At 45.1% G+C, this 17955-nt stretch overlaps 1 protein-coding gene across 10 annotated transcripts in view; it reads left to right on the top strand.

The window, feature by feature from the left end:
• The window catches only part of PTK2 (protein tyrosine kinase 2), a 300863-nt gene that overhangs the window by 277117 nt on the left and 5791 nt on the right, over nucleotides 1-17955 (top strand). For 8 of the 10 annotated variants that reach the window (XM_070748364.1, XM_070748360.1, XM_070748365.1 and 5 more), the window contains 3 exons: nucleotides 3768-3807; nucleotides 4697-4803; nucleotides 16738-16893. In XM_070748364.1, coding sequence (XP_070604465.1) covers nucleotides 3768-3807; nucleotides 4697-4803; nucleotides 16738-16893 — 303 coding nt within the window. Of the gene's footprint in view, nucleotides 1-3767; nucleotides 3808-4696; nucleotides 4804-14259; nucleotides 14269-16737; nucleotides 16894-17955 lie in introns of all 10 variants that reach the window. The other 2 variants (XM_070748358.1, XM_070748356.1) reach the window with 1 other exon arrangement.

The raw sequence follows: 17955 nt of genomic DNA, 5'->3' as shown, positions 1-17955 counted from the left end.
AGGATGGAAGGCTGCGTCAACCTTGAGCCGGTGATGAGATTTGAACCGCTGACCTTCATGATTATGATTATATTTCCCTGAAACGTTTCAGGATGCTCGGCTTGCTCCCCACAACTTCCTGGGAGTAATTTGTTTTCATGCTGCCTCTGGAACTGATGCGCTCTTTCCTTGCGCACAGAGCTTTCGTTATTTTTCATAAAACAAAAGTACTTTTGGGTCTCATTGATGGATTCGGAAGATTGTGTGTTGCTCATGTACTGCCCAGTGGGCTGTTCAAAAAGCCAAAGTAGAATTGATTTCTGATGTTGGGGATCCGATCCACACATTTTGTGGCTGGCTTAATTCTCAGGGATTTGGAAGCGAAGATAAGAAAGGTTTCTAGCTTCAGCTCTATGCAGATAGCTTGTTTTAGCAGACAAGCTGTGGTTTGTTAGTAGATAATTATGCTGGTTTATGATGATAATGGACATTTACTTTGTTAATACAGATGTACAACCACAGTTGAGCGTAATTTCTTTTTGTTGCTGAGTGAAATATTAGCTAAGTGAATTTTGCCCCAATTTATTTATTTATTGATTTGATTTGATTTGATTTGATTTGATTTGATTTGATTTGATTTGTATGCTGCCCCTCTCCGGAGACTCGGGGCGGCTAACAGCAATAATAAGACAGCGTATAACAATAATCCAATACGAAAAACAGGTTTGCCTGGTGCACCAGTTGCGGCCCTATTTGGACAGGAAGTCTCTATTCACAGTCACTGACACCCGTATCACTTCGAAATTTGACTACTGCAATGCTCTCTATATGGGGCTGCCTTTGAAGAGCGTTCGGAAGCTACAAATTGTGCAAAATGCAGCTGCACGAGCGATCCTGGTCCTCCCTCAGCAGGCCCACTCCGCAGACTGTATTGGCTGCCAATGGGTTTCTGGACACAATGCAAAGTGTTGGCAACGCCCTACATGGCATCGGACCAGATTACTTGCAGGACTCCCTTCAGCTGCCTGAATCCCAGCGCCCGGTCAGGTCCCACAGTCGGCCTTCTCCAGGTCCTGTCAACTAGACAATTATTATTATTATTTGTTAGATTTGTATGCCGCCCCTCTCCAAAGACTCGACAATGTTGCTTGGCGGAGCCTAGGGGAAGAGGCTTCTCTGTGGGGGGGCCGGCCCTCTGGAATCAGCCCCCCCCCCGGAGATTCGTATTGCCCCCACCCTCCTTGCCTTCCGCAAGAGTCTTAAGACTCACCTATGTTGCCAGGCTTGGGACAATTAGATCTTAGCCCCGGGCCAATGAATGTCATGTATGGTTGCTGTTTGTTTGTTTGTTTGTTTGTTTATTTATCTATTGGATTTGTATGCGGCCCCTCTCCGCAGAATCGGGGCTGCTAACAACAGCAATAAAACAGCATATAATAATAATCCAATACTAAAACAGTTAAAAATCCTTATTATAAAAACCAAACATACATACAGACATACCATGCATAAAATTGTAAAGGCCTAGGGGGAAAGTGTATCTCAGTTCCCCCATGCCTGGCGGCAGAGGTGGGTTTTAAGCAGCTTACGAAAGGCAAGGAGGGTGGGGACAATTCTAATCTCTGGGGGGAGTTGGTTCCAGAGGGCCGGGGCCGCCACAGAGAAGGCTCTTCCCCTGGGTCCCCCCCAAGCGACATTGTTTAGTTGCCGGGACCCGGAGAAGACCCACTCTGTGGGACCTTACTGGTTGCTGGGATTCGTGCAGCAGAAGGCGGTTGCGGAGATAATCTGGTCCGGTGCCATGAAGGGCTTTATAGGTCATAACCAACACTTTGAATTGTGACTGGAAACTGATCGGCAACCAATGCAGACTTCGGAGTGTTGGTGTAACATGGGCACATTTGGAAAAGCCCATGATTGCTGTCGCAGCTGCATTCTGCATGATCTGAAGTTTCCGGTCGCTTAAGTGACTTTAATGTTTAAGTGAGTATGACTGGTTTTTAATAAAATTGGGGATTTTAGATTAGTTTTAGTTTTAAATTAATTGGATTTAGATTACTATATTGTATTGTTTTCTTTTATATGTTGTAAGCTATCCCGAGCTCTCGGAGAGGGGTGGCATATAAATCCAATTAATAAATAAAATAAATGAAATATCTCCATTGTCCCACTGATTGTTTTTTAAAGCCCCCATACACTCTTGGGAATTAATTATAAGGGTGCTATTAGATCAGCTAATCAGCTAGTTGGAGCATGTTGAACAAATCAGCACAATGAATTATTTTTTCCTTAACCCATGGAAAGCAGTTTGTGTCGGCAGTTTATAACTTGGCCTTTACAGTATTTGAAATATTTATTCATTTGTTTATATTTCATCGAAGACCCGGTTTCTAAAAATGTGAATATCCAATTCTCTAGTAATTTATTTATTTATTTGTTTGTTTGTTTATTTATTTGTATGCCGCCCCTCTCTGTAGACTCGGGGCGGCTCACAATACAATAAAACAGTTCATGACAAATCTAATAATTTACAATTTAAAATATTTTAAAAACCCCATTATTAAAAAGACATACATACAAACATACCATACATAAATTATATAGGCCCGGGGGAGATATCTCAGTTCCCCCACGCCTGACGACAAAGGTGGGTTTTGAGAAGTTTACGAAAGGCAAGGAGGGTAGGGGCAGTTCTAATCTCTGGGGGGAGCTGGTTCCAGAGAGTTGGGGCCGCCACAGAGAAGGCTCTTCCCCTGGGGCCCGCCAACCGACATTTTGCTCTGACGGTCAAGACTCTATATTGAAGGAGCCTGTTTTCTGCATCATAGATTGGTGGGGGGTTCTTTGCAATAAAAATGCCTAATGCTGGGTTTTTTTAGCCTTGCTTTCCCCAACTGCAGTTAGCAAAGGCAAACATTTAATTCTTCTAATACACTTTTTATAAAGGAGAAACACAAGCATGCTTTTCCAAGAATTAAACCATCATCAGTACTCATAAGTGTCATTTTTCCTGGTTGATCAGTGATAGAACAAATTTTGATTTGGTTTGGCAACGTTTTAAAAATCCCAAAGGTGCTTTATTTCCCTGAAAAAACCCTGGACTTTCCTAGGTTTTTCTTTGACAATGTTTTTGCTTCTCATCCAAGTAGCTTCTTCAGAACTGACGACTGAGAATCACCATAGACCTGCTTTAAACCCGTGATTTCAGTTCCTAATAAATAATCCTGGCTTGTTTGTTTACTTCTGTTTTGTTATACGACTAATAATATGAAGCGTCTGTTAAATCAGTGTTTCCCAACCTTGGCAACTTGAAGATATCTGGACTTCAACTCCCAGAATTCCCCAGCCAGCTGGCTGGGGAATTCTGGGAGTTGAAGTCCAGATGTCTTCAAGTTGCCAAGGTTGGGAAACACTGTGTTAAATAATATGATGTAAGAGCTTCTCCAACTTGGCTTCTTACCTGATTCATCTTAAAAGTCTTCAGTATTTTTGGATGGAGGTTATTATAAATATGACATTTCTTTTGGAATAATGATAGCCAGGATATGGCAGGGCAGTACAGATAGGTTATGATATGAAAGAACTGGTTGTCTCCTATGAAAAAAAAGAGATAAATGTATAAATTAAGTATAAAAACTTGATGGTTTTTCTCTGAAACTGAAGAGCAACGGGAGGAGGCAAATATGTTGAAAAAGCTGGATATTTGTTGTGGGTGATTAGCTGGAAGGGGTTTGAGTGGTTCATAAACTTTTTGCATGGTTAATTAGATTCATTTTAATTTTTTTCAGGCTCCTAACCAGCACATTTATCAGCCTGTGGGTAAACCAGGTATGTAAATCACAATGCAAATTTTTAGTCCTTTCCTTTTTGGGAAAATGAGTTTGTAGTTGTGTTGAAGAGGTAGACACCATTTTAAGAAGCGGAATAGTTAAATGGCACAAGTTTATTTAATGACGGTCAGAAGTAACACATGAGTTTTCAAGTCCTCCATCTTCAGCCAGCACTGATTTGAAATCAATCAATCTTTCTTTTTCCTTTTCTTTTTCCTTCCTTCCTTCCTTCCTTCCTTCCTTCCTTCCTTCCTTCCTTCCTTCCTTCCTTCCTTCCTTCCTTCCTTCCTTCCTTCCTTCCTCCCTCCCTCCCTCCCTCCCTCCCTGCCTCCCTTCCCTCCCTCCCTCCCTCCTTTTTTCTTTTCTTTCTCTCCTTCTCCCCCCCCCCCCGATCCATTTTGCCAATCACAACTCTTCAAAGGACATTTAAACAAAATATTAAGACTCTACAAATCTGAGATGCTCAGGGACAAGATACTTAGGCTTGCTTGCAGTATGAGAGATTCCTTTCTTCTTTAGATCAGGGGTGTCAAACTCATGTCGTCACGTGTCGGTGGCATCATGTGACATATCAGGACTTTCCCTTCCTTCGTTAAATGTGGATGTAGTCCTGCGCATGGGCCAGGATTTGACATCCCTGCTTTAGATCCAGGGGCCCAGATGGTTCCATGTGGAAGCGGGCATCAATGAAGGTTGACTCTCTCCTACAATCCTTGCTTGGGGGTTCAATGAATCTAATGCCCCAAGTCTTAGATCTCTTGTGGGTGTGAAGGGATTTGAGACTGATGACCTCTATGACTCCTCCTGCCTCTGGTTCCCCCCCCCCCCCGCCCCCGGGGTCATCTCCTGCAGCCTCCCTTACCAGACCCAATGTCTTTTCTTCCTAGATCATGCTGCCCCACCCAAAAAGCCACCACGCCCCGGAGCTCCCAGCCACTTGGGCAGCCTTGCCAGCCTCAACAGCCCCGTGGACAGCTACAACGAAGGGGTTAAGGTACAACACCGCTTAGAAGACTTGTCCATTAGCCATCCAGACACTGGTCAAATTGGATGGATCCGTTACTCATGTCGAAGAGGGTTTCTCCACCTCAACTTTTCAGATGCATGGCCGCCCAACTCCAAACCCCAAATCTGTTATTTTAGGCATGATCAGATACTTAAAAGCATTAGGAGCCATAGTTCCCTCTAAGCTGAGCAGTGAGCAATCGCTCACTTAAAAGTCATCATCAACTCAGTGTTTTCCAAACCTGCCCAGAAGCCGAGAGGGAAAGAGTGAGAGGGAAGGAGAGAGAGAGGAAGAGAGAGAAACAGATAGAAAAAAGAGAGGAAGGAAAAGAGAAAGAAAAAGAATGGGAGTAAGGAAGAGAGAAAGAAAATCAAAATCTAGTTTGAAACTAGCTCAACTATTTAAGTGGCATTTTGATATTGATAGAGTTGCCCTATTATGAGCTCACTGTTATAGACACACAGTACAGTATTTTATTTTGAAATTCTCTGAGGCAAAACAGGGTGGGGTTTTAATTTATTTGTTTGTTTATTTATTTATATATTTATTTATTCATTTATTCATTTATTTATTTATTATTTCTGTGCCGCCCGGTCCCGAAGGGACTGCCGCTCAAAAACTATACTTTTCTGCCCACCCCAAAAAAAAATTAGAGGGAACACTGGTCAGCCATAAATTGGTGGTTGCGTTGGCATCACCGTTAGGAAATCCCCAGACAGCGTGGGCTGCACTGTCTCGTCCCATCACCCGAGGAACCCTTCCTGCTCATCCAGCGGTTTAGTCGTGTCTTCCCCAAGCTCACCTTGGAGGGCTGAGGGACCTCTTCTACTGTGAAGAAAAGGATTTAGGGGTCGTGATTTCTGACAGTCTCAAAATGGGTGAACAGTGCAGTCAGGCGGTAGGGAAAGCAAGTAGGATGCTTGGCTGCATAGCTAGAGGTATAACAAGCAGGAAGAGGGAGATTATGATCCCGCTATATAGAATGCTGGTGAGACCCCATTTGGAATACTGTGCTCAGTTCTGGAGACCTCACCTACAAAAAGATATTGACAAAATTGAACGGGTCCAAAGACGGGCTACAAGAATGGTGGAAGGTCTTAAGCATAAAACGTATCAGGAAAGACTTAATGAACTCAATCTGTCTAGTCTGGAGGACAGAAGGGAAAGGGGGGACATGATCGAAACATTTAAATATGTCAAAGGGTTAAATAAGGTCCAGAAGGGAAGTGTTTTTAATAGGAAAGTGAACACAAGAACAAGGGGACACAATCTGAAGTTAGTTGGGGGAAAGATCAAAAGCAACGTGAGAAAATATTATTTTACTGAAAGAGTAGTAGATCCTTGGAACAAACTTCCAGCAGACGTGGTAGATAAATCCACAGTAACTGAATTTATTTTTTTTTTTTTCAATTTTTTTATTATTTTTCATAAAAGAGACATACAGACGTACAAACATTAAACATAAAATGGGGATGTGTTTCCCCACTTCTTTTGAAAGTATACATTCAAATAGAAAAAAGAATACATAATCAAACATTTGTTAAATGTTAAAAAGTCTAGTAAAAAATTTTCAAATCTTAAATGCAATATTAGTACGGTATAAGTAAAAATGCTTAATATGTTATTTAAGTGTAATATATTCATCTAATCAAACATTCAAACTAATCTCAATTACTAAGCATACATAAAACAAAATTTTTAATATATCGCTTGTGAGTAAACAACTATGTCAAAATCATCAACAAATACATCTAATATTGTTATTACCTAAATAAAAACAGATCTATCTCTTATTTTTTCTTATCTAACCATTTATATATGTTGTTCCATGTTTCATAAAATTTTGTATCTTCTTGATCGTTTAATCGTCTTGTCATCATATCCATTTCAGCGCAATCTAATATTTTAGCTATAACTTCTTCTTTCTTGGGGATTTCCTCCCCCTTCCAGTTTTGCGCGTATATTATTCTAGCCGCAGTTAATATGTGTATAATTAAGTAAAGAGTTTCCTTCTTATAAGTCTGATTAGTAATTCCTAATAAGTAAAATTCTGGGGTGTTGTCTATGTCATATTTTAATATTTCTTTTAATATCTTCTCAATCATCTTCCAATAAGTTTTCGCTTTGCTACATGTCCACCATTGATGGTAATAAGTTCCTATATCTTTCTTGCATTTCCAACACAGTGGGGATGTTTTAGGAAACATTTTAGCTATCCTGTTAGGTGGAAGGTGCCATCTATAAAACATTTTAATTTGGTTTTCTTTTAATGAAACTGACTTGGTCATTTTCCAATTATTAATCCAGACTTTTTCCCAAGTATCTATATCTATTTCCTTGCCTATATTTCTGCACCATCTTATCATGGTATCTTTTAGAGTCAACTCTATATTTTTGTGAGCGATAAGAAATTTATATATTTTCCCTATCATTTTTACTGAATTTAAACATGCCTGGGATAAACATATATCCATCCTAAGATAAAATACAGGAAGTAGTATAAGGGCAGACTAGATGGACCATGAGGTCTTTTTCTGCCGTCAGACTTCTATGTTTCTATGTGTACAGGCTGCCCCAGCCCCAGCTAAGAGGCCTGAAAGCCAGGAACGTTTTTCCAGACCTGGCTTGGGAATGGTTGGGACTAAAAACTCTCCCACAATCTTCGTCCTCACCTTGCCCCAACTAGCAACTTACTACCACTGGCCCATGAGGTTTGCCTGGCTCTTGGCACCAGCCACAAACATACTCTCAAGCCCAGTTCTTATTTGTGCCTAATTATGACTAAAATGGCCACAGCTTAGCTACAATTTTTTTAAAAATGAGATTTCTTTTTTTAAAAAGCCTATCCTTTCAAACTGTTGTGGAAATGATTCCTTATTTATTGATTTAGATTTATAGGCCGCCCTTCTCCCCACAGACTCAGGGCAGCTTAAAAGGGTAAAAATGAACACAGTTAGCAATAAATACAATTGAAAAAGTTAGAAAATACATAAAACCCACAATAAAAGCAACCTATCATCCCTCATTCATACTAGTGGCTGGAGTGAAACTGTCGCTCACCGTCCCCAGGGCTGCTGGCACAGATCTGTCTTTAATGCCTTTCGAAAGGCAAGGAGAGTGGGGGACGGTGCGGAACTCCGGGGGGGAGTTGGTTCCAGAGGGCCGGGGCCACAACAGAGAAGGCTCTTCCTCCATGGACCCTTCAGTTGGCATTTGTTTGGTCGATGTGAAGCAGAAGACGGTGCCGTAAATCATCTGGTCCAATGCCATGTAGGGCTTTATAGGTGATAACCAACACCTTGAAATGCGTTCCCAGACCAGTGCAGCTCACGGAGTGCTGGACTAATGTGGGAATACCTGGATATGCCCAACATGGCTCTTGCAGCTGCATGCTGGGCTAGTTGAAGTTTCCGAAGGTTCTTCAAGGGTAGCCCCAAGTAGAGCACAGAGCAAGGGGTCCCCAACCTCTTTGGCACCAGGGATCGGTTTTCCCACAAACCAGGGGAGGAGAAAGAGTGCGCAACCTGGATCCCACGCAATTTTGCTGGCCTCCTGCTCACCTCCAGCTGCGAGGGATAGTTCCTAAGTGGCAATAATAATAATAATAATAATAATAATAATAATAATAATAATAATAATAATTTATTAGATTTGTATGCCGCCCCTGTCCGAAGACTCGGGGCGGCTCACAACAACGATAAAAACAATATTACACAGGCGCAAATCTAATATTAAAAAAAACCCAAAAACCCTATCATAATTAAAAACCAAACAGCACATACATACCAAACATACCAAACATAAATTATAATAAGCCTGGGGGAAAGGTGTCTCAGATCCCCCATGCCTGGCGGTATAGGTGGTCTTAAGTAGTTTACGGAAGACAAGGAGGTTGGGAGCAGTTCTAATCTCCGGGGGGAGTTGATTCCAGAGGGCCGGGGCCGCCACAAAGAAGGCTCTTCCCCTAGGGCCCACCAGACGACATTGTTTAGTCGACGGGACCCGGAAAAGGCCAACTCTGTGGGACCTTATCGGCCGCTGGGATTCGTGCGGTAGCAGGCGGTTCCGGAGGTATTCTGGACCGGGACCGATCCTAAAGCCGGGAATTGGGGACCCCTGCCTTACAAAGAGATCCTGCACTACTCTACCAACCTTCAGTGTGCCCACACAATGAGCATGAATTTCGGGGAGTTCTCTTCTCTCTATAGAAATAAGCATGAGTTCAGCATTTAGGCTGGGACACTACACCAGGGAGGCTTCCTAAGACTTCAAGGTCCAAATGGAACAACAACAAAAAAAAGTCTCTTAAAGTTTATTTTCTCAACGAAAATAAGCTTCGGACTCCAGCAGCCTAGCCTTTTCCCAAGAGTCCTGTTCTCATTGAGGTCTGAAAATAGAAATTCTCATTAAGTGAAATCTATTTTAGAGTTTCCCGGGTGGGAAGGAGGGTGGCCTTCTGGGCCGGCCCAGTTGATTCCCAGCTGTGGAATTCAGTGGCGCGATTGAGAAGAAAATTGGTCAAGGAAAATGAGGCGGTGCCATTTTTCTCTCTCTCTCTGAATCAGGGCACTTCAACCTTGACAACTGTTTAACTGGCTGGGGAATTCTGGGAGTTGAAGTCCACGAGTTTCAAAATGGCCAAGGTTGAACTCTGAATGTTGCCAGGATTTATTGGTGCTCAGAAACAGCTGCGGGAAACGAACCCGGCTGGTTTCTCTGCAGAAAGGCCGGTATTACAAAGTTTGAGTTGAAATCTAAAGTCCCTATAGAAGTGGCTTTAAAAGAAGGGAGAAAAGAGGATAGGAGGCCCTACTGTAAAACACAAGCCCTGTCTCTAGGACTCGAGGCTATCTCTTCTGATTTGCAATTGCGAGGCTTAAAAACGACTCCTTTAGAAGAAGTCACAAAATCCTGCGGCTTTTTCCCTCTAGTTTTTTTTAATCCAGATTTTCCAGATCCTCCTCCTTGGGAAAACCTAAAACCATCTGTTTTAACAGAAAAACGTTTTGTTGTTGTTGTTTTTTTTCCAAAATCTGCCAAGCTCCAATGGAAACTTTCCCCCCCTGGAATGTTTAATTCATCAAAAATTGTTGCTGTAGACCGAAGGCCAAAAACCCAAAAACTGCTTTGCATTCTTCCATATTCTTCCACAGCAAGAGGTTCAAATCTTGTAAACATTATACAGCTTTTAAAGTTGAACCGGATGCCCAGGCGTCCCTGGAGAGTCAAACAGCTGTGGGCATCTTAAAGCCATAGTTCACCAATAGTCGGAAGGAATCTGGTCCTATCTTTTCAGGCAGATTTTATAGAGGGTCCTCGACTTACGAACAAAACCGAACCCACATGGTTATGTGAGACATTTGTTAAAGGAGTTTTTCCCCCCCATTTCTTGCCACAGTTGTTAAGTGAATCACTGCAGTGGATCTGTTGTTAAATGAGTCAGGTGTTAAATGAGTCAGGTTGTTAAATGAGTCAGGCATCTCCATTGACTTCACTTGTCAAAAGATTTCAAAAGGGGATCGTGTGAACTTTGGGACAAAGCAGAGGTCATAAGTACGAGTCATGGAGATGCTGGAAAAGTTGTAAGTGCGGAAAACGGTCATAGGTCGCTTTTTTCCAGTGCCATTGTAACTTTGAACGGTCACTAAATGAGCTGCTGTAAGTCGAGGACGTCCTGTATTCAAAATCATCACCTCTCATTTGTCACTTTCATAAAAACTCCTGGTTGAAGGATCTCTTCCCCCTACAAACCTTTGCCAAGGGAACAACCGTCCAACCATTACCCAAATAACAGAGGGTTTGTGGTGAAATTGTGTTGATTTCAGAAACTGGGTTTTAAAATAAAAAATGCATCGAGCTGAGCAGATGAAGTCTGGTGCCAACACTAGGAAACCTGAGCATTTGGATGGTCAGCGGACTCCAAACCACCCCCTCACCCTAGAATTTAGACCAAAGATCCGAAGAAACCGAAGCATAGTAATTAGATGACTAAATATTTCCTCCCATTGAGCAATTCTCTCTCCAGTACCCCCTTATAAACAAAGACGGACATTTCCTCTGCAGGAGCTTTACTGTAGACATTTTTGGGGTCCAGTAGATGCCTGAAACTTCCCTGTTTTCAAAAAGGCTCCTGATCAGGGGTGAGAAATGATAGCAGAAACTTTGAATAATTCAGAGATTACCACCTGGTCCCAGAATGGGGAGGGAATGGGGATCCTTCCCCCAGGAGTGGGGAGGGAATGGGGATTTTTCAGTATCCTTCCCCCAGGAGTGGGGAGGGAAGGGGGATTTTGCAGTATCCTTCCCCCAGGAGTGGGGAGGGAATGGGGATTTTTCAGTATCCTTCCCCCAGGAGTGGGGAGGGAATGGGGATTTTGCAGTATCCTTCCCCCAGGAGTGGGGAGGGAATGGGGATTTTGCAGTATCCTTCCCCCAGGAGTGGAGAGGGAAGAGGGATTTTGCAGTATCCTTCCCCCAGGAGTGGAGAGGGAAGAGGGATTTTGCAGTAACCTTCCCTCAGGAGTGGGGAGGGAATGGGGATTTTGCAGTATCCTTTCCCCAGGAGTGGGGAGGGAAGAGGGATTTTGCAGTATCCTTCCCCCAGGAGTGGAGACGGAAGAGGGATTTTGCAGTATCCTTCCCGCAGGAGTGGGGAGGGAATGGGGATTTTGCAGTATCCTTTCCCCAGGAGTGGGGAGGGAAGAGGGATTTTGCAGTATCCTTCCCCCAGGAGTGGAGACGGAAGAGGGATTTTGCAGTATCCTTCCCCCAGGAGTGGAGACGGAAGAGGGATTTTGCAGTATCCTTCCCCCAGGAGTGGGGAGGGAATGGGGATTTTGCAGTATCCTTCCCCCAGGAGTGGGGAGGGAATGGGGATTTTGCAGTATCCTTCCCCCAGGAGTGGAGACGGAAGAGGGATTTTGCAGTATCCTTCCCCCAGGAGTGGAGACGGAAGAGGGATTTTGCAGTATCCTTCCCCCAGGAGTGGAGACGGAAGAGGGATTTTGCAGTATCCTTCCCCCAGGAGTGGGGAGGGAATGGGGATTTTGCAGTATCCTTCCCCCAGGAGTGGGGAGGGAATGGGGATTTTGCAGTATCCTTCCCCCAGGAGTGGGGAGGGAAGAGGGATTTTGCAGTATCCTTCCCCCAGGAGTGGAGACGGAAGAGGGATTTTGCAGTATCCTTCCCCCAGGAGTGGGGAGGGAAGGGGGATTTTGCAGTAACCTTCCCTCAGGAGTGGGGAGGGAATGGGGATTTTGCAGTATCCTTTCCCCAGGAGTGGGGAGGGAAGAGGGATTTTGCAGTATCCTTCCCCCAGGAGTGGAGACGGAAGAGGGATTTTGCAGTATCCTTCCCCCAGGAGTGGGGAGGGAATGGGGATTTTGCAGTATCCTTCCCCCAGGAGTGGAGAGGGAAGAGGGATTTTGCAGTATCCTTCCCCCAGGAGTGGAGAGGGAAGAGGGATTTTGCAGTATCCTTCCCCCAGGAGTGGGGAGGGAATGGGGATTTTGCAGTATCCTTCCCCCAGGAGTGGGGAGGGAATGGGGATTTTGCAGTATCCTTCCCCCAGGAGTGGGGGGGGGGAATGGGGATTTTGCAGTATCCTTCCCCCAGGAGTGGAGAGGGAAGAGGGATTTTGCAGTATCCTTCCCCCAGGAGTGGGGAGGGAAGGGGGATTTTGCAGTATCCTCCCCCCAGGAGTGGGGAGGGAAGGGGGATTTTGCAGTATCCTTCCCCCAGGAGTGGGGGGGGGAATGGGGATTTTGCAGTATCCTTCCCCCAGGAGTGGAGAGGGAAGAGGGATTTTGCAGTATCTTTCCCCCAGGTGTGGGGAGGGAATGGGGATTTTGCAGTATCCTTCCCCCAGGAGCGGGGAGGGTAGAGGGATTTTGCAGTATCCTTCTCCCAGGAGTGGAGAGGGAAGAGGGATTTTGCAGTATCCTTCCCCCAGGAGTGGAGAGGGAAGAGGGATTTTGCAGTATCCTTCCCCCAGGAGTGGGGAGGGAATGGGGATTTTGCAGTATCCTTCCCCCAGGAGTGGGGAGGGTAGAGGGATTTTGCAGTATCCTTCCCCCAGGTGTGGAGAGGGAAGAGGGATTTTGCAGTATCCTTCCCCCAGGAGCGGGGAGGGTAGAGGGATTTTGCAGTATCCTTCCCCCAGGAGTGGAGAGGGAAGAGGGATTTTGCAGTATCCTTCCTCCAGGAGTGGGGAGGGAATGGGGATTTTGCAGTATCCTTCCCCCAGGAGTGGGGAGGGTAGAGGGATTTTGCAGTATCCTTCCCCCAGGAGTGGAGAGGGAAGAGGGATTTTGCAGTATCCTTCCCCCAGGAGTGGGGAGGGAATGGGGATTTTGCAGTATCCTTCCCCCAGGAGTGGGGAGGGTAGAGGGATTTTGCAGTATCCTTCCCCCAGGAGTGGGGAGGGTAGAGGGATTTTGCAGTATCCTTCCCCCAGGAGTGGGGAGGGTAGAGGGATTTTGCAGTATCCTTCCCCCAGGTGTGGAGATGGAAGAGGGATTTTGCAGTATCCTTCCCCCAGGAGTGGGGAGGGTAGAGGGATTTTGCAGTATCCTTCCCCCAGGAGTGGGGAGGGTAGAGGGATTTTGCAGTATCCTTCCCCCAGGAGTGGGGAGGGTAGAGGGATTTTGCAGTATCCTTCCCCCAGGAGTGGGGAGGGTAGAGGGATTTTGCAGTATCCTTCCCCCAGGAGTGGAGAGGGAAGAGGGATTTTGCAGTATCCTTCCCCCAGGAGTGGGGAGGGAATGGGGATTTTGCAGTATCCTTCCCCCAGGAGTGGGGAGGGTAGAGGGATTTTGCAGTATCCTTCCCCCAGGAGTGGAGAGGGAAGAGGGATTTTGCAGTATCCTTCCCCCAGGAGTGGGGAGGGAATGGGGATTTTGCAGTATCCTTTCCCCAGGAGTGGGGAGGGTAGAGGGATTTTGCAGTATCCTTCCCCCAGGAGTGGGGAGGGTAGAGGGATTTTGCAGTATCCTTCCCCCAGGAGTGGGGAGGGTAGAGGGATTTTGCAGTATCCTTCCCCCAGGAGTGGGGAGGGAAGAGGGATTTGAGATTTCACCCTTGCTCCCGAGGGCTGTTTGTACCTTTGCTTCTTCTTGCTGGATGGCAGCTGTCTGCATGTCTCTGAGCTTGGGGGTGGATGGGTGGGGGGTGGGTAGGTAGGTAGCTGCATGGCACAGAACCTCTTCTTTTAAAAAAGGCTGTGGGGGTGTCCGGACGCTTAAATGCCCAGGGCCCGGCTGGATGCATTTGGGGTGGGGCCAGGTGGGGTTTTTAACAGACCTCTTTTTCTGTCGCTCGTATTTTTGTTTTGTGCTGTAGTTTTGTTTCGTTTTGCTGCAGTATATTAACACTGTCTTTTGTCTCTTCCTCCCTTTTTCCGTGGTTAATGTCTTTAATTCCTCCTCAATCTCTGCTCAACGCTAGCCGTGGCGGGTAAGCACTCTTTCTCTCTCCTTCCCTCTCTGCGGTGGGGCTAGGGACGCATCACATGAATGCCGATGGGGGTTTTTCTGGCGTCTCACAAAAACTTTGTCGGGTGTCCTTCTTTTCAGCTGAAACCCACCCAGACCCTGCCCAACTTTAGGGTAGTTCTGGCTTAGCATGAAGGAGAAAACAAATTTTATAGCGCCTGTTTAAGTAGTACAGTGATACCTTGTCTTACAAACTTAATTGGTTCCGGGACGAGGTTCTTAAGGTGAAAAGTTTGTAAGACGAAACAATGTTTCCCATAGGAATCAATGGAAAAGCGATTCATGTGTGCAAGTCCAAAATTCACCCCTTTTGCCAGCTGAAGCGCCTGTTTTTGCACTGCTGGGATTCCCCTGAGTCTCCCCTCCATGGGAAACCCCAGCTGCAGACTTCTGTGTTTTTGCGATGCTGCAGGGGAATCCCAGCAGGGGTTTCCCAGCGAAGGGAGCATCAGTGAAATTGCAACATCACTGAGGCTCCCCTGTCTGGGAAACCCCACCTCCGGACTTCTGTTGCCAGCGAAGCACACGTTTATGCACTGCTGGGATTCCCCTGCAGGATCACAAAAACACAGAAGTCTGGAGGTGGTGTTTCTCATGGAGGGGAGCCTCAGGGGAATCCCAGTCGTGCAAAAACGGGCGCTTCGCTGGCAACAGAAGTCTGGAGGCGGGGCATCCCAGTGGCGGTGGCTTGGTTTGTAAGGTGAAAATAGTTTGGAAGAAGAGGCAAAAAAATCTTAAAACCCGGGTTTGTATCTCGAAAAGTTTGTATCACGAGGCGTTTGTAAGACGAGGTATCACTGTATTAGTTTTGTGATAGTGGTGAATATCTGCAGCTCGGGGTTAACTTGAGGATGGAGGTTCGTTCTCCGAGCTTGTGGGTATGTTGTGCGATGTTTTGTTACCAAGCTAGGTAACATCTTCAGTGGAGTTTAGGGAATGTCAGTGTTGTTCTGTTTATAAGGGCTGTGGGTTTATAAGGAGATGACTTCCCCCATGCCAAGACCTGTCGATCACACAAAGAAGCCCTTTTAAAGAGAAGGACACAAGCATAGACAGTTGCGGTGGCACAGTGGTTAGAGTGCAGCACTGCAGTCTACTTCAGACAACTGCTAGCTGTAGTTCAGCAGTTCAAATCTCACCACCGGGCTCAAGGTTGACTCAGCCTTCCATCCTTCCAAGGTGGGTGAAACGAGGACCCAGATTGGTGGGGACGAGATGCCGATTGTGTAAACTCGCTTATAGAGAGGGCTGGAAAAGCTGTATAAGTCTAAATGCTAATGCTATCCCTTAAGATCCACTGAAGATGTTATCTGGGCTGGTAATGAAACGTTCAGAAACCAACTCACAAACTTGAGAACAAACCTCTACCCTTCATTATCATGTTTTATGTGGATTCCAAATTTGACACCTAAACGTGCCTGTGGGAATCTTAGTGGAACAAAATTTAACTTAGAAGAAATAGTTAGGAGTGGATTCATTGTGCTTACCGGAGAACGTTCACCTATTTCATTTCATTTTATTGGATTTGTATGTCGCCCCTCTCCGTAGACTCGGGGCGGCTAACAACAGTGGTAAAAACAACATGCGACAATCCAATACTAAAGAAGCTAAAAACCCTTATTTTAAAACCAATCATACATACAAACGTACCATACATAAATTGTGGAAGCCTAGGGGGAAAGAATATCTTAATTCCCCCATGCCTGACGACAGAGGTGGGTTTTAAGAAGCTTGCGAAAGGCAAGAAGGGTGGGGGTTATTCTAATCTCTGGGGGGAGCTGGTTCCAGAGGGCCGGGGCCGCCACAGAAAAGGCTCTTCCCCTGGGTCCCGCCAAACGGCATTGTTTAGTTGACGGGACCCAGAGAAGGCCAACTCTGTGGAACTTAATTGATCGCTGGGATTCGTGCGGCAGAAGGCGGTCCCCGAGATAACCTGGCCCGGTGCCATGAAGGGCTTTATAGGTCATAACCAACACTTTGAATTGTGACCGGAAACTGATCGGCAGCCAATGCAGACTGCGGAGTGTTGGTGTGACATGGGCATATTTGGGAAAGCCCATGATTGCTCTCGCAGCTGCATTCTGCATGATCTGAAGTTTCCGAACACTTTTCAAAGGTAATTCCAAAACAGGCAAAGTTGGACCAATTCTAACTCCATCCCCCCCTTTGATGCACATCGCAACGACGGATCCCAAAAAATTTGAAAGTCAAATCAAATCTTATTTTCAGTGGTTTGGAAACCATCCCTAACCCAGGCTAAACCAACACCCTGCCCATGTTGAGGTCCCAGCGTGTGATAAAAATACGGAATGTCTTCTGCTCTCTTGAGCCTTTGTGGAGATCCTGGGGGGTGAACTCTAGAAGGAAAAAAGCTCTTCTGAAGCCGTCTAGCGCCATCTGGTGGCGAATCCACGCTCTTCTTTCCTTCCAGATTCAGCCCCAGGAGATCAGCCCCCCTCCAACGGCCAACCTGGACCGCTCCAATGATAAAGTGTACGAGAACGTCACCGGCCTGGTAAAGGCGGTTATAGAAATGTCTAGCAAAATCCAGCCGGCACCACCCGAGGAGTATGTGCCCATGGTGAAGGTAAGATACCCACCGCCGAAGATAACGCCAGTGGATTTGAAGAATCGTTTCAGATAATGCATCCTGCTGCAGCCCTGTCAACAACCCTCGATTCAAGGTTGGCTGCTACTCATAGCCATGGCATATTCAGATTGGCTAGGATGCAGAATGGAACAGTCAGCACCCCTTATTATGGGCCATTCTGGCTGAGGCTTGTTCCCCAACATGCAGGGGGACGTAGTTTCTCCCTCCAGAATTTGGACAATTCAGCCATTTCCTCCTGGTGGTTTCAATGTCTTCAGAAATATACGAGGGTCGCCCAGAAAGTAATGCACCACATTTTTTCTTCAACAAATTATTATTACTATTATTACTAATTATTATTATTATTATTATTATTATTATTATTATTATTATTATTAAACGGGTCGAAAGACGGGCTACAAGAATGGTAGAAGGTCTTAAGCATAAAACGTATCAGGAAAGACTTCACGAACTCAATCTGTATAGTCTGGAGGACAGAAGGAAAAGGGGGGACATGATCGAAACATTTAAATATGTCAAAGGGTTAAATAAGGTCCAGGAGGGAAGTGTTTTTAATAGGAAAATGAACACAAGAACAAGGGGACACAATCTGAAGTTACTTGGGGGAAAGATCAAAAGCAACGTGAGAAAATATTATTTTACTGAAAGAGTAGTAGATCATTGGAACAAACTTCCAGCAGATATGGTAGATAAATCCACAATAACTGAATTTAAATATGCCTGGGATAAACATATATCCATCCTAAGATAAAATACAGAAAATAATATAAGGGCAGACTAGATGTACCATGGTCTTTTTCTGCCGTCAGACTTCTATGTTTCTTCTATTATTATTATTATTATTATTATTATTATTATTATTATTATTATTATTATTATTATTATTATTACTTGTATGTCACTCTTCTCCGAAGGTTCCAGCAATAAATAATTATTTATTGAACACAATGAAACTTACACACAAGAAAGTATGATGTTTCTTCTACACTCCCTACTTTTCCATGTAATCTCCTTCCCGTTCTATGGCCTTCCTCCAGT

This window comes from Erythrolamprus reginae, chromosome 3, assembly GCF_031021105.1.
Source record: "Erythrolamprus reginae isolate rEryReg1 chromosome 3, rEryReg1.hap1, whole genome shotgun sequence".
Taxonomy (NCBI): Eukaryota; Metazoa; Chordata; class Lepidosauria; order Squamata; family Dipsadidae; genus Erythrolamprus; species Erythrolamprus reginae.
Note: the sequence above shows the minus strand (reverse complement) of the source record. Positions and strands in the feature narration are given on the sequence as shown.